The 16,892-nt window shown below is 49.3% G+C and overlaps 1 protein-coding gene across 1 annotated transcript in view; it reads left to right on the plus strand.

The window, feature by feature from the left end:
* WIPF3 (WAS/WASL interacting protein family member 3) overlaps nt 1-16,560 on the plus strand; it is a 79,387-nt gene extending 62,827 nt beyond the window's left edge. Inside the window, exons 6-10 of the mRNA XM_049641643.1 lie at nt 1-430; nt 2,141-2,290; nt 3,301-3,402; nt 12,183-12,259; nt 14,293-16,560. The exon at nt 1-430 is cut by the window's left edge and continues 7 nt beyond it. Of these exons, the coding sequence (XP_049497600.1) occupies nt 1-430; nt 2,141-2,290; nt 3,301-3,402; nt 12,183-12,259; nt 14,293-14,316 (783 nt within the window). The 3' untranslated portion in view covers nt 14,317-16,560. The remainder of the gene's footprint in view (nt 431-2,140; nt 2,291-3,300; nt 3,403-12,182; nt 12,260-14,292) is intronic.
* The last annotated feature ends 332 nt before the right edge of the window (nt 16,561-16,892 follow it).

Here is a 16,892-nt window from a genome sequence, read left to right on the forward strand (position 1 = left end):
CCCCCCCCTCCCCCAACTCCACCCCCCCTTCCCCTGGCCTCCGTTCTCAGTGACAAGGCAGTGAAGCCTCAACTAACCCCCTTGCACCTACCACCCATCCCACCCCCACTCCCTCTCCTCCCACCTTGTGGGTATCCAGGGCTCAGTGCAGATGCTACCAGCCCCGCCCAAGATGCGCGGGAGCCTCCCGCCCCACCGCCCCCACCACCCCCACCCCCTCTTTATGCCTCCTGTACCCCGAGGTCCTCTGTGCCTGCGCCTCCTTTGCCAGGAGCTAACAACAGCAGTGAAGCCCCACCCCCGCTGCCCCCCAAGTCTCCCAGCTTCCAGGCCCAGCCACCCAAGTCCAGCGTTCAAGCCTTGCCTACACCTCCAGCCCCTCCGGGATCCCAGACGTTCGTGCAGAAGAAGAGGCCCGGACGAGGCCCAGGTGAGCACCACTGTCCCGGTCCAGGGTGGCCATATCAGAGGATCACCCAGCCCTGCCAGTAATTATGGAGGTGCTAGGGACACAGCCAGAGGCCTGCTTCTAGGAGCCACTTGGGGACACCCTGAGATGTCTTAACTCGCCCCAGGGCAAGTGTATGTGTAAGGCTCTTGGTCATGAGAGAGAAGGTTTGAGGCATTCTGTTTTCTTTTTTTTTTTTTTTTTTTTTTTTTTCAACGTTTTTTTTTTTTTTTTGGGACAGAGAGAGACAGAGCATGAATGGGGGAGGGGCAGAGAGAGAGGGAGACACAGAATCGGAAACAGGCTCCAGGCTCCGAGCCATCAGCCCAGAGCCTGACGCGGGGCTCGAACTCACGGACCGCGAGATCGTGACCTGGCTGAAGTCGGACGCTTAACCGACTGCGCCACCCAGGCGCCCCGAGGCATTCTGTTTTCAACTGAGTGGTCACCATAAGGCCAGCATTCCTAGTAGTGAGACAGCCACCCATGATTCATTCATGGGATGGTGAAAACAATAATGCCTTAGATTCAGAGACATCTGAATTCAACCTGGCCTCCCCATCCACTCCTGTGTAACCTCTTGCCAGTTTTTAAATGTTTGGAACCTTGCTTTTATGTGGGGGGGGGGGGGGGGGGGGGCGGCAAATGGAGATAACACCTTTTATGGAGGATCGTTATGCATATTCAGTGAGAGAATGTGCCTGAAGTGCATTGTGTAGAGCAGGGGCTCACTGTGTCACCTCCTTACCATAGGAAGGGACAGTTTTTCCTCCAGAAGAGGAGTCAGCAGCCACCGTAACCCCTTCACCCCTTTAGTCTGCTTACGGGAGCCAGTAAATCCTAGTGGGTCCTGATTCTGAGAAAGGGAAGACTGGGGTGGTAAGCTCAAGGCCAGGAGCAGATGCTGTTCTGGCCCGTCTCCTTGTGTCTTTGGATGTGGAACTTAGTTTTCCACGAACAACATGAGGGCAATTTCTGCCTCAGGCCAACTGGGGGGCAGAGAAGGAGGTTGTAATCATGGGCATTTTGTCACAGGTAATAGCGGTGTGGTGGTCATCATTTCAATAGGTGAAGAGTAGAACACCCACACTGACGTGCTCCTTAATTGCCAATGAGTCATTCAACAGAGTACTGACAAGGGAGAGCGAGCCTCCCACAGGCATCATCAGGGCCTGGTGATGGAGGTGGGACTTGAGTTGGGCCCTGGTGGGTGGGGTGGATTTAGGTATTGACTAGAAGGAGAAAGAGTGTCTGCCGTGCAGGGGAACCCCCGTGAGCAGAACCCCGGGGATAGGAGCAAGCCCCGACAGCTTGTTCGTCCCACCTCCCTCTGCACCTCACCCACAGACAGTCCCTCCCTTTCTTTGGACTGGGCAATGGTTTCCCCTTCTTTGAACGGTGCCGTCTGATACTGAAGGTTGTTGTCACCATTAACATTGCCACAGCAGCTAACATTTATTGAGCCCTTACTACACGCCAGTTGACTTCACTCATTCAACCCTCACATCAACCCTATAAGGTGGGTGTACTGTTATCCCCATTTCACGGTTGAGGAAACTGAGGCGCAAGGATGCTGTGTCATTATCCCTGCAAGAGAACTGGAATTCGGTCCCGAGCAGTTTGGCACCTCTCACCGAAAGTTATAGCCTCTGCCATTCCTGTCTCTGAATACTCTGGCATCTTTTCTATAAGGGACCAGTGGGGGAAAGCTAAATCCACCCCCAGCACCGCCTGCGAGGTCACCCACCACAGAGCTTTCCAGCAGAAGCCAGCAGGCCCCAGCCTGGACCCCGACACAGCAGCCGGGAGGTCAGCTGCGGAACGGAAGCCTGCATATCATCGGTAAGTGGGCCCGCCCTCGGCCCGTGCTGGCTGCCAGCAAGGAAGGGGCTTCCCTGGCCCCTGGAGGGAGTTTGCCAGCCCACCATTTCAGGGTGCATGCTTCAGGGTGCAAGCAGGAGCTCACTCTAGCACAAAACAGCCCACAAGTTGGGTGAAATAGGGTTTCTCACGAGGCTTTCTGGGAGGTTCCAGAACCCATTCCTCTAACCATCTATCTGAGATGAGAAAGAGGGAAGAATACCGACATTTAAACTGCGCATGTCTGCGTGTATGTGTCTGTCTCCACAGAGAAATCCAGGCATATTGGATTAAAAAAGAATAGAGTGATCTGGAAACGGTGAAAGAACGAATAGAAGGCCCACTAGACAGAGGGAGAGGTAGGGCAAAAATTTGGACATAGGAAGGAAGGTTCTCTGGGCTCAGATACAAAGCCTAGATCACAAAGCAGGGACTCAGCTCATGAAAGGGCCGAACGCCACCTGTCCTCTTGCAGTCAGGAGCTCAGGGAAAATCCTATTCGCTTTGGGGAGCCTGCGTCCCCGCCTGGGGAGCCCGCGTCCCCGACTAGACACAGGCCGTGCTCCTTCCCACCAGCCGGGCTGCGGACTCCTGCTCTGCTCACCCCTCCCAAACAAAGGCCTCCCCAGGGGCTCAGGGGTAGCTTCAGGCCACAGGGACTCTGCTGGTGCCGTGTTGCTGTCACGTTCCCCACCTCTGACTCTGGACCCTCGATAGCCCTGTGGCACTTCTGCCTTTAGAAGCTTCCTTAAGATGTTGGTCAAAGCAAACCGGAGTGGGTGATCAGGGAGAGTCTGTTGACCTCGCTTTTCCTGATTCCCCTTGTCCGAGCTAAAGAGCAAACACGGAGAGGTAGATGGGTGTCTTAGGGGGCAATCGCCCAGCCATTAAAACCCTTGCACTGGGCAGGCACACCTGTGTGCTCCTGGAAATTTTCAAAACTTGGGTCATCACAATAACTAGAGTAATTTTGCTGTTTTCCACGTGGGCAGATGACTTTGAGTCGAAATTCACGTTTCATACTGTGGAAGACTTTCCTCCTCCAGATGAGTATAAACCATGCCAGAAGATTTACCCCAGCAAGATCCCCAGAAGTAAGTACCACCTTGGGAGGCCTCTTGGTTTACACCCAGAATTAAGTGCTTAGTGTGACTGATGGGCTACAGGCTGCCTAAAGGATGACGTCATGATTTCACTACTCAAGGGTACAGTGCTATCCGTGCTTCTGGAAGTGTCAGAACATTTCCTGCCCCCCCAAGGATTCATTTAGAAGCTTTTTATTCCAGCATTGATTGTTTGGCTTCGGATTTGAGTGCCTAGATTCACCATTTGTCCCTCCCTGCCTTAGGGCTTTTGACAAGGGAGCTGAACACCCCGAGACGACAGCAAAATGGGACACAGGAGCTTTGTATTAATAACTAGAGAAGATTCTTAAAAACCCCAATTCAGAACTCTAGCAGACTGTGAAATGGGGAATGTCCTTAGGTCAATGATTCTCAACCTTGAATACACATTAGAACAACCCAGAGAGCTTTTAAAAATCCCAACAGCCAGACTGCACCCACACCAACTAAATCAAAATATGCAGGGTGGGATCCAGGTGTCCATATTTTTGAAAGTTGCCAGGTGATTCCAATGTCCAGCCAAGGCTGAAAAATCTCAGCCTGGGGAGAAACTGCCTTCTCCCAATTTCATCGTGTGGACAGCCTCCAAGGAGAAGCCTGCACTCTGCTTACCTGTTTAGCCCGAAGGGTGGAAGAGAAAGAGTCTGGCCTGCCCCTCAGGGCCAAAAGGGCAGGGAGGCAAGTACTTTAGGAAAACAGGAAGCCAAGAAAAGAAAGATGGGTTGTGAACCACACAGTGATGCTGCCTGTCAGTTAATATGAGCCAGTCCTGGTCCAGTGCTGAGCCAATCCGATTGGGCATGAGCTGGTAAGAGGGGACAGAGACGGCAACATGGGGTAAGGGTCATATGTTTCCCACCCCACAGCATGGGTGAGGCCCCCAATCCCAGACATCTGTAGACTAGCACGGAAAACCGTCAGTGTCCTGGGTTAGCCCAAGACCATGAACTGGGCTCTTTGACCTCTTCCTTCAGAGGAACTTTTGGCAAGGGCTCTTCTCCAGCGTTCATCTTCCTGCAGGCAGACCAGGGAGCTCGAGCCTGTGCCCTGCTCAGGTCACAGGTGCCCTTGGAATCAGCCTGGGCAGGTCTTTTTCTGCTGGCCTGTGGGATTGCACATTTAGACAGAAGTGGCCTTGTGTGCTTTTTAAATAATATGTAAAGACTACTGCTGTGAACTTAAAGAGAAAGAGGAGGAAGAGAAGAGCAAGACAGAATGGAGGGCCAAAGACGAAGTCAGTACAAGGCTCATTTCCTTTCCCTAAGCAAGGGTTTGCTCACCGGCCACCTTCATGCCCCAAATCCCACCGTTCTTTGTTATACGCGGACTATAACACGTGAATGTGACACGTGGCCCCTACCCTAGACCAGAGGTCAGCAAACATTTTCTCTAAAGGGCCAGAAACGACATATTTGAGGCTCTGCAGGCCACATGTTCTTGGTCACAACGACTCGATTCTGCTATTTTGACCTGAAAAGAGCCACGGACCACACATAAATGGATGGGCACGGCCGTCTCCCAATAAAACTTTATTAACAAAAACAGGTGCTGGCTGGATTTGGTCTGCTGGCCATACTTTGCTGATCGCTGCACTAAATTGTTCCAGAAAAGCGGATTCTTCGCAATCTCCTTCTTTTATGTGGCCTTTCTCAGTAGCGTGCTGTGCAGTCCTTCGACCTTCAGACTCAACAAGTTCTAAAGTTAGCCGTACTTTGAGCCCTGGGTGCCCAGTCTCCTCCCTGAGAACGGAAGAGAAGCCACCACAGGAGGACACAGCTAGCAGTCTGCACTGTGTTCCTCTCATCTCAGAGAGAGGGTCAAATCAGTGCCCACGCACAAAAAAGATAATCTGAGGCTCAGGAAGATGCAGTTAAAAAAGAAAAAAAAAAAAAGAGGAAATGAGAAAGAAAGCGAACTGACATCCCACAGACCGGAAAGGGTATTTGCAATTTCAAAAATAAAATATGGTTTTAGGTTGATGAGGCATTGACGGGCATAAAATACTCCCGTGGCTTCCTAGCACAATTAAATTAGCATGTTCCTGCCATCCCTGTGAGCGGTTAGGGTAGAACCTTGTTAATTCTATCAGTGTGAGTCTGATACAGTTCATGCCTGTCTGGTTACATCTCTCCTTACAGCTTTCTTCCTTCTCCCCATTGACCTGGTTCCCCGAGATTCGCGTTCTTCATGTCTGGGGGACGGTGTTGGTTCTGTTTCACACTCCCTTGTAGCAATTCTGGCTTTGTCTCCTCCCGCTTGCTCGCTTTCTCTCTCTGCTCCTGACACACACACACAGCCCACAGATCCCCTAATGCTTAGCTTTTCTACCTGTTCTCTTCACTGTCTCCGCCCTGCAGGTGTTAGCTGTTTTCTTCCTTTGACAGGGTGATTTTACCTAATTTCTTAATGTTCTCAAAATGCATTAGTGGGCCCCTGGGTGGTTCAGTCAGTTAAGCGTCTGACTCTTGGTTGCGGCTCAGGTCATGATCTCGTGGTTTGTGAGTTCGAGCCCCACACTGGGCTCCACGCTGTTAGGGTGGAGCCTGCTTGGGACTCTGTCTCTCTCTCTCTCTGCCCCTCCCCTTTCATCCTTTCATCCTACAAAACTGAAGCTTCATACCCAGTAAACCCATTAAAATCGCAACCTCCGTTCTGCTTTCCGGCTCCAAGAGTTGGACTACTACTCGGTTCCTCATATAAGTGGCATCCTCTAATATTTGACTTTTTGAGACTGGCTTCTTTCATTTAGCACCATGTCCTCAAGGTTAGTCACTTTGTACCATCTGTCGGAATTCCCTGCCTTTCTAAGGTTGAATAATATCCCATTGTATGTACGTATGGCATGTGTTCACCCATTCATCCGTCCACGGACACTTGGGTGGATTCCACCTTTGGCTATTGTGAATAACGCTGCTGTCAACATGGATGTACAAATACCTCTTTGTGTCCCTGCTTTCAATTCTTTTGTGTGTATGCCCAGAATTGCTGGATCATATGGTAACTCTATTTTTTAATTTTCTGAGGAACCACCATATTGATTTCCATCTTACATTCCCATCAACAGCACACAAGGGCTCCAGCACATCCTCGCTAACACTTGTTAGTTTCTGGGTTTTGTTTTGTTCTACTTATTTATTCTTTTTTTTTTTGATAGTAGCCATCCTAACAGTCATGAAGTGGTACCTTGTTATGATCCAGTTCCTATTTTAAAAGAGTTACTGGGGTGCCCGGGTGGCTCAGTCGGTTGAGTGTCCAACTTTGGCTCGGGTCATGATTACACAGTTCGTGAGTTTGAACCCACGTTGGGCTCTGTGCTGACAGCTCAGAGACTGGAGCCCGCTTTGGATTCTGTGTCTCCCTCTCTCTCTACCCCTCCCCTGCTCACGATGTCTCTCTCTCTCTCTTAAAAATAAACATTAAAAAATTTTAAAGAATAATACATAAAAGAGTTACTTTACATTTATGGCAAAACTAGCCACCACGATTTCCATTAGCAAAGGAACTTCTCCACCAAGTGCTGCCCTAACAGTACTGGGTGGTTCGTGTCATGAAATCAAAGGATTAGATGTCCCAAGACTGAGAGAATCCGTAGACTCTGCCAGAAGCTGAGCATCTATTACTGCCTTTGCGGAGGGCCGCAGGGCGGTGAGGAGTCTGCCCTGGGCTTAATCTTAGCCGTGCCTGATCATCACTGTTGACCTCACTCGTTCATAAGCTATCTTCCAACATCCCACTCTGTTACCACTACTCCTGTCCTTCTAGATTATTCCTTTATTCCTCTGAACCGGCAAAGGTGTTACCGTGCCTATAAAGCGTCTCCCTTGGCCTACTCTGGTCGTTGGGCTATGTCTCCGCTCACAGACAGTGCCATGCCTTCTTCCTCCCCTTCTGCCCTTTCAGGCATTTTCCCCCACCCCTACCCCATGGAAAGAGACCTTAGCAAGGCCTCCAGGGGACCTCCATGTCACCAAAGCCAGTGGTCAGATGTATTAGCCGCAGTCCGTCACACCCTCCTTCTGAAGCACATCTTCACTTAGATTTTCTGGCATCCCTTGCTTTCTTCCCTCCTTCCACTTTGTGCTTGCTGCCTCCCCATTTTTTGGCACACCAAATACTTTGGAGTCCTCTCTGGCTTCTTTCTTTCTCTCCTGCTCCACATCCAACTTACCAGAAAAATCTTGGGGCTCCTCCTCTGAAGTATATCTTCGATCTGATCTCTGTGGCCTCGTCTTCGGCCTCAGCCCGGCCGAAACCACTGTCATTTCTCATCTGGAGACTGCAGGCGACCTACCAACAGGCTTCCCTGCCCTGTACTGCAGGCCCCATGATTTGTCTAGAGCCCAAGTCTAGTCAGGCCACCGTCTGCTTCAAATCCTCCACTGAATTCCTGTCTCGTTCTGTATCCATTAGAAATTCCCACCTGGCTCATCAGACCTACGTGAAGTGCCCACACAACCAGCCGCACTCCCCACAGAACCTCCTTTCGCTCCAACAGCACAGACAACTTGGAGCTTGTAGAAAACTCCAAGCGCACTCCCACCTCTGGGCTCTGGGTTCTTTGTACTTGCTGTTCTTTCTGCGGGACGCTGTCCCCTGATATCCATGAGACTTCCTCCCTGCCTCCTTTGGGTCTTTGATCTAATGGTGCTTTATCAGACGCTTCTTCCCTGACCACTCTTTATTTGATAGCCCTCCCTGCCCCGTCACTTTTGTTCCTTCTGCCTTATCATCTTCTTCAATTAAGAAATGATTTTGTGGGGGCGCCTGGGTGGCTTAGTCGGTTAAGCGTCCAACTTTGGCTCAGGTCATGATCTCACGTTCGTGGGTTCCAGCCCCACACTGGGCTCTGTGCTGACAGCTCAGAGCCTGGAGCCTGCTTCAGATTCTGTGTGTGTGTGTGTCTCTCTCTCTGCCCTCCCCTGCTCACTCTCTCTGTCTCTCAAAAAAAAAAAAAATGAATAAACATTAAAAAAAATTTTTTTTAATAGAAATCATTTTGTGAATCTATATGGAGAGGGAGAATAAGTTGTTGACCAAATCAACAGAAGAGAGAAGGGGCCAGAAGCATATACACTAAGTGTTGAGAGTGGTTAGCACTCAGAGGTAGAATGCTGGGTGGTGTTTATTGTCCTTTTGCCTCACTGTTTTGTCCAAGTTTCCTGTAACAAATACTTATTACTTTTTGATCATTAACGCTAATTTTAAAATTCCAGTTTATTGGGAGGGACGCTTGGGTGGCTCAGTCGGTTGAGTGTCTGACTCTTAGTTTCGCTCTGGTCCTGATCTCACAGTTCTTGAGTTGGAGCCCCACGGGATCTGCACTGTCAACGCAGAGCCTGCTTGGGATTCTCTCTCTCCCTCTCTCTCTCTCTGCTCCTCCTGCACTCGTGCACTCTCTCTTTCTTTCAAAATAAATAGGGGCTCCTGGGTGGCTCAGTCGGTTGGGCGTCCGACTTCAGCTCAGGTCACGATCTCACGGTCCGTGGGTTTGAGCCCCGCGTCGGGCTCTGTGCTGACGGCTCGGAGCCTGGAGCCCGCTTCCGATTCTGTGTCTCCCCCCTCTCTGCTCCTCCCCTGCTCACGCTTTGTCTCTGTCTGAAAAAGAAATAAAAACATTAAAAAAAATTTTTAATAAATAAATAAATAAATAAACTTAAAAAAGAACTCCAGGTTACTGGGGGAGAGAATCTGATTGGCCGGTCCCTGGCCTGAGCACCTGTGGAGGGGAAGTGTGGCCCCACGGTACACAGGGTGACCCCACTAAGTTCTGTACAAGCGGATGTGGTCCAGGAAGGAGTGGCGGGGTTCACACCAACCTCAACCATGACGTCATGGCGGGGAAGGAGAGGAAAGGCCAGATATGCACTTTCTAAGGTTTAAATCTGGCAAATACTAGAATTGTCATTTCCAGCGAAACCTGTCATTTGCTTTGGTTGGAGACTGTGAGAGGCCTCCAGCATCGGAACGAAAGGGCCCTTTGAGGTCATTCAGACCAACTCCTTCACGTACAGCTGAAGAAACCCGGGCAGAAATCGAGTGCCCTGCCCCTGGTCACAGCTGGGGCTCGCACCAAGGTCTCTGCTCCGTGTCCGGTGTTCTGCACACCTTCCTACCTCTCCCCCTGGTGCCACGTGGACCTCAGCTTGGAGAGCCCATCCTGGCCCCAGGCTGCCAGTTAGTTGTGCTTCTCCTAGGAGTCCACCCTTGTGCTAACCCACCCCCCTCAGCATGCTGAGTCGCTGCAAGGCTGGCCGGAGTTCTGGAAGGCTCTCAGAGAGACCCAGCTTGAACGGCCAGCCCCGTCTGTAAATCCTCCCTGGCCCTTCTCCAGGTCTTGCAGAGTCCAGCCTCCCGTTGGCTACAGAATGACTTTTTTCCCCCCTCTGGCGTGAAAGTATTTCTGTGCCGAAGGCATCCTTCCTGAAAAATGTGACTTTCCTGGGCCTCCCGAGATATACTGGCATAAATACAGCTCCGGGAGCCCGCTCTCGAAAGGAGAATGTGATGGATTGAATTGTATTTTGTGAAATAATAGAAAATGTATATTTCACCTGTGCCCTCAGTTTCCGGCACAAAGCTCCTAGAACCCTTGTCATTTCCTAAGGGATAAGAGTACTACCAGCACCTTTTGTTCAAATATTTGGTCTTTGACCCCGGTTCCTGACACAGAGCTTCTGAATCCCTTGGAATATCCTGGGTGATAGGAACATGTTTTGTTCTAATGAGGCAATGCCTGGTGGGATCCTGGGTGGGGGTGGGTCGTCAGAAAGATGAAGCCATCATTAGAAGCTTGGAACTTTGAGCCCCAACCCCCTTCTTCCTGGAAGGGGAGAGGGACTGGAGGTTGTGTTAATGAACGATCACGTCTACCTACAAGGTGAAGCCAGCAATAAAAATCCCAAACGTAGGGGGTTCGGAGAGCCTCTAGGTTGGTGAACACATCCATGTGTTTGGAAAATGGTGCATCCATGGTGCACCCAACTCCATGAAGACAGAAACTCTTGCTCCCTGGGCCCTTCCTGACCTCATCCTATATACATACCTCTTCATTTCACTGTTCATCTTTATCCTTTAGTATACAATAAACCAGGAACCACCATCCCCCCCCAAAAAAAGACAAAGAAAGTATCTCTATGCCTGCAAAAAGGCACAGGCTGGCTTGGTTTATGAAATAAACAACGCTTTGTCAGTAACTTGGGGGCCATCTCTTTGCTAGGAGGCCTCAGCAGTGGTCACTCAGGCTGCTCTCGGGCCCTAGACGCATGGGATCGGGGAGGGATATAAACTAGTTCTTTTTTTTTTTTTTAATTTTTTAAAAAATCTTTTTAATGTTTGTTTATTTTTGAGACAGACAGAGCATGAGCAGGGGTGGGGCAGAGAGAGAGGGAGAGAGAACCTCAAGCAGGCCCTGTACTGTCAGCACAGGAGCCCGACGTGGGGCTCAAACTTACGAACCGTTGAGATCATGACCTGAGCCGAAACCAAGAGTTGGACACTTAACCGACTGAACCACCCAGGCGCCCCCCAAAAAACCTGTATCTTAACAGATTCTTAAAATGACTTACATGTTCATTGTAGAAAACTTTAAAGTATTTTCAAGAGATTCAAACAAAATAGTACATCCAGGAGGAATCAATATATCATTTCCATTTTTAAAATAGTTCCGGTCATCCTATTTAAACAATTTCTAGCCTGCTTTTTTTCTCCCAAGTTTCAAACATCACCCCAAATTACTTGGGCCTTTGTAAACATTCAAATGGCTCCTTCATACCCTGTCCGAAATTGTGAACCCTGGATTCCTAAATAGTTTCGTTGAACACAGGGTGTTATCAGTATTTCACTACCATAAATGATCTGTGATGAGTAGTTCTGCTTTTCAGTTGCTTTGTAAGTAGCACAGCAGCCTGGATTGTTTGGAGGGACAATGCCTGTTTAATTCGGAGTCTGTGACAGAGGCAGGACAGAAAAGCCTCGTACTTCATGCAGCAAAGAGGCATCAGGGACACCATTTGGAACACGTGACTCACAGGAAAAGTCCCGGAAGGCCTGGGAATGTGGATTTAAAACCAACTCATATGTATGCACATACACACATATATGTAAGTCAATGCCAAAAAAAAAAAAATCTAGCGGGATAAACACCAAGCGTTAAACAGTGGTGACTTCAGGATAGAAAATGGGATGAGAAGGAGGGCAGGCAAAGACGCACTTGAGGTTGTTTTGCGTTTTTATTTCCTATTTCCCTATATTCTTTGAACCTTTAATGAGAATATATTTATGTGTAACTCGTGTACTATTTAAACAAAGTGTATTTTAGAGAACGAGTTGGATCCTCACGGAATGGAGCCTGATTTATTCAGCATATACTTACCTTTTACTCCTTTTTTTTTTTTTTTTAACCAACCCCAGCACGGTGCTTGGCACATTTGGGCTACCAGACAAATGAGCGAGTCTGGAGGGGGTGGCTCGTTTGGAGCTAAGAAGCGCTCACGTGCATTTAGACGACAGGCCTTAATAACCGCTTCTCCTTCCAGCAGACTGGTCGAGATGCCTGGGCATCCGGTCTGTGACATGGAAGCAGTGGGTGGAAACGCAGTCTAGGGCCAGGAGCCCGAAGGTTTCAGGTTGACGGGCTCATGTTACCCTTGATTCCTTTGCTGTTGCTCTAAGCGCCCGTGTAGTCTGCGTTTCCTCCGTGTAGCGCACGGCGGTCCCCGGGCCAAGAGACGGTGAGATCGTTCTTCTTTCAGGCCGGACACCTGGTCCCTGGCTCCATGCCGAGGCGGCAGGGCAGAGCTCGGATGACATCAAAGGCAGAAATTCTCAGGTAACGCGTCCCTCGGGTCTCTGAATGTAAAAACCGGGAGCCCCCAGAAATGCTGAGCGTGTGCTTTCTCCTTGAAACTTGACATCTTTGCACAGACTCTTTTTTCCTCAGGGAAGACCATTTGGTGCACCTTTGCAGCTAGAATGAAACGCTTACAGTTTCAAGCTCTGAAGAGCGAAAGGGGGAATCCCCATCACATCCAGAAGCAAGGTTGACAACTCAGAACCCCCTGCGAGTCATTCTGCAACAGTGCCCCCATTCCCCCCCCCCCCCCCCCCAGTTCATTCTTCCCTGGTTCCAATGGCTTGAGAAGCCTGGAGACAAAACCCTGTGACATGTATCCAATTGAATTCAGATTCTGTATTGTCCACAGAACGCAGGGTATCTTAGCGCACCCATCGGGGTTTTTCTCCCATTGACAAAATAGCTTCTTTTGGCCAAATTTAGTTACAGTTCAAGTCCTGGTGGCTAGAGGAAAGCTGGGAAGAGAACCAGACAGGTTCTTGTGGGATAAGAGTCTTTGACAAAATGCCCTCCTTCTCACGCAAGGCAGCTTGGACAGACTATCTCCTGCCCCTGGGCGGAAGTGACATCTCTCACTGCCCACAACAGGGTCTCATCATTAAAGGCCCTTTATCACTTTGCAAACAAGCATTTAGTCCTGCGTTGGCCTCCTCCTATTTCACAGTTCTGTGTGGCAAAGAGGGTGGCCTCCCGTTAAACTGGCGCCTTCTGCAGCCACATGGGACAGCATGGCAAGGGACGTGAGAAGGGGAACAAGGTCCTGGATGCCAGGATGATTTCCTTGCAGGAGGACGAACACCCCCTTTTCTAACCAACCACGGCTCGTCTAAGAATTGTGATAACCACTCAAATGATCACAGGCTCAAAACTGGGTGTATGGTTGCAGTTAAGGGAGAAGCGTATATGCATAGGACAAAAGACAGAGGGAATAGACACAGAATTAACAGGCAGGCACTCTGGGAGATGAGAGTTGATTTTTTACTTTCTTCCTAGCGCATTTCTGGAATTTCTGAAGTTTCTGCAGAGAATACATTACTCTTGTGGTCAGAAAAAATATAGTAATAATCAAAATAAAAGCCCCCACATTATACAGTTCTTTACATTTTTTCAGATCACTTGCATATGTGATCTCCTTTGATCCTTTTAGGTACCTTCTGATGTAAGCTGGAGAGATGCCTTTAATGACATTTTTTTTTCAGGCAAGGAAACTGAGCCCCAAGGGGCTAAGGAACTTTCCCGAGGTCACATGCCCAGACTTCTGACTCCTTGTGCGGTGCTCCTCCCACAATACCTCTCTGCTTTTCCTGGTGTGTTCAAATCACCAGGATAGGAGTTATCCTCACCCTCAGGCACAGCCAGAATGATTAACCATGGTGCAGCGTCCCGTCTCTGGCCTCATGGCAGGCACACACTTAACTCACCAGAGCCCATGAAAGTCTAGTCCAGGATGGATTGTGAAGTCTCTCTTGGGCATCCCGTAGTCAAGATGATCTTCTTTTACGTCTAGCTGGACACCGTGTGAATTCCTTTTCACTTCAGTGAGACAAAAAGCTATCACCTGGAGGGATCACAGGGTTGTAGACAAAGCAAACTGCCCCAGTGGGCACTCTTCTTTTCCGGCTAGGAGGCCTGAGTGATGATCCATGCGAGGGTGGGAGACCTGGGCTGGAAACCTGAAGGCCTGGGGCCCTCTCTCTTTCCCATTGCCTTGTGTTGGGATCTCCCAGAAGTTCTTTGCTTTTCTTGAGTTTCTGCCAGGTACTGGTGTTTGGTCCCATAAATGTCTGTAAGATGGCATTAAGCCTTCATTTGCCATCAATTACATGTCCCATTTCATCCCGCGTCCACCCACAACCCCCTTGGTAAAAATCAGCCCCTTGCATATGATGCATCAGGCCCTGGCAGCCTTACGTGGGTGCAGAAAGGCTTTGGTGCCCAGTCCCAGGGTGGGCTGTTTGTGTGTGAGGCGTCTTTTCGGTCCACCTGGTAATGTTCTTGTCTTTCCGCAGTTATCTCTAAAGACCCTCCGGTGAGAAGGCAGATGAAGCCCATGTCCTGTGAGCCACCTGGGGTTCCATACTGCCAGATGGGCATCCCCAGGAGAACGTGTCTGTCCTCACCACACTCGAGTTGTAATTCAGTTGACACACAAGCTCAGAGTGGAGCATTTATTTATTGTAAATACGTAGTTTGCACAGGCTTTAAGTCAGTATGGTAGTCGACTTTTGAGTAATTTAAACACACACACACATTATGTTTCTCCAGTCTTTTTAAGACGCATCTTGTCCTCCATCTGTCGGTACAGACAGAGTCCTGTCCCCACCCCGTGGTGTCCATTCCATGACTGTACATATGCGTGCAGGCTGGCCCTTCCTAGATTCTGAACCGTTTCTAGAAGATTCCTTAGTTTGCAAGTAGTCCCGAAGTCGCAGTATCCATGACAGCTTCTTATTGGCATGATTCTTTATTCTCATCGTACAAACCGCAAAATCAAACCAAATAATGCCTTATAAATGATGCAGCTCAGAGAGAGTAGTGTATCCCCTCACCCAGACAATGCCACACGGCCTCCAGTGAACGAGATGCCATGTCTCGCTTCGTTTTGCAGTACAGGGATTTTTTTTTTTTCTGCCTAATGTAAATATAACGCAAAATTAAGGCAAGAGTGGGCGTGGCCCCTCCAATGCCAACCACAGGGCCCTTTTGTAACTGAATGACCCTACAAGTAGCCAGTGCTCTTTACCGTTTACAGTGCCCCTCCCCACCCACGTTCCCATTCCTCCTGTCCCACGAAGCCCCTAGCCCCAGTCCTGGCAGCCAGGGTAAGGCGAGATTTATGAGATTTTGGTATTTTTTTCTGCAAGTTGGAAACATACGTGACTCCTTATTATAGTCAGTTACAAAGTCTATCTCAGAGATGTTTTTGTTTTTTTATCTTTCGCCCCGGGAGCAGGATTTCCACGGAAAATATGACACGAGAAAGTATAGACCGAAGCATATTAGCAAATATCTGCCTCACATACCTGGTGCCTCACCCCCACCCTTAGGGACCCTGGAAGCACCCGCCAGGCTTCCCTTCCCTTCTTCAGCTCCCTCCTGAGCTCAAGAGGACCTGACTGGTCTGAGAGCAAATCCCCCCTTCCCTGCCGCAGGCACTTCTCTGTGGGGGAGAAGGGTGGAAGTACAGCGGCCCCCGAATCTGGAACTGGTCTGGACGGGCTCTGACTGCTGTTCTCGCACCCTTTTTCTTGAGCTGGGAGAGAACAGAAGTGTGTTTTTGCTTGCACCTGACCCCCAAATGCCCCCTGTCCTTGGAGGGGAAGCTATACCAGAAGAAGGACAGAACATAGAAGGAAACAGACTGACCCCGGGGTCCGTGCTCAAAACAGGTGGAGATGAAAGGAAATCGAGAGGGAGAGGCGGGCAGAGCAGTGGAAAAATTAATGTCCTTTAGAACAACCCTCTCAGGTGCTCACACCTGAAGGACAGCGTGCCCAGACCAAGCCATCCAAAAGAGGTTTCCGGTGAGGAGGGTTTTGGCAGACGTGAGTGCATACGCTCAGCTGTTGTCCAGAGTAAAGAGTAAGATGGCGTCCTACAAGTGAGCAAGGTCAAGTGCCCTTCTCTGGGGAATCAATCATGCCAAACTGTAACTGCTAAATCAATGGAAAAGCAGCTTTTGCAGGTCATTGGCTCTGGGCATAGCCGATTTGTTTTACTGGCTCCGGAAGCTTTCCAAAAGGTCAGAATTTCTTTATTATAACGGCATCCCCTCCGTCTCCCTCCCGGTTGCATAAAATAATTACAAGGGTTTTAATGATCACGATTAAGAAGGCCAAAGACAAAGACAATTCCACCTTCAGAGTAGACTGACTGCCCTGATGAGGTGTTTATACACTCATGTTCCACGCCACTGGGACGGAAATGAAAAATAAAGCCATCAAGGACAGAGGGAAGGGATGAGCAGAAACCAAAAACTGCAATTAGGGAGAAATCTCAGGAATCTGGCATCACACCTCTCCTCGAGACCTATCACTGAATTTCACACCCTTCGAACTCACGTGGTGCCTGCCTCTGGCAGGACAGGTTAAGCCCCTTGACCGTAAACTTTTGCAGAGGCGACGACGAATCACAGCACCCTCACTGCTCTCAAGCGTCTCGCTAACACTGTCGCCTGTGCCCCACCCCCACCCCGTGTTTCATATGTATTTTGTATTTATTGATGTGCCCTCCGCAGACTCCTTTCTTTGTACCTAATAAACTTTAATAAGTGGAAATGCTTCTGCTCGTGTCCTTGTTAAAACCCGTTGAGGGACACCAGTACCAATCTAGGCCAACCATTTTTAAGGGTTAGAAGGGCTTCTATTCTAAGAATGGCAGGGAACGGGAGATACTCACACGGGAACCAACACCTGCTGCAACATGTTGTGTCCGAAATGGGGCGTTTCTGTTCTGAGCTGATGCTTTTCACTAACCTACGACATGGTGTTTTCCTAGCTTTTGTGGCTCAATGGAACGGATGGGTATTTGGGAAAAGCAACCAAGGGAAAATCTTTCTCAAATGTATTTTCCCTTTAAAAAAAAAAAAAAAAAACACTGCTTATTTATT

The sequence above is a fragment of the Panthera uncia genome, chromosome A2 (assembly GCF_023721935.1).
Source record: "Panthera uncia isolate 11264 chromosome A2, Puncia_PCG_1.0, whole genome shotgun sequence".
Taxonomy (NCBI): Eukaryota; Metazoa; Chordata; class Mammalia; order Carnivora; family Felidae; genus Panthera; species Panthera uncia.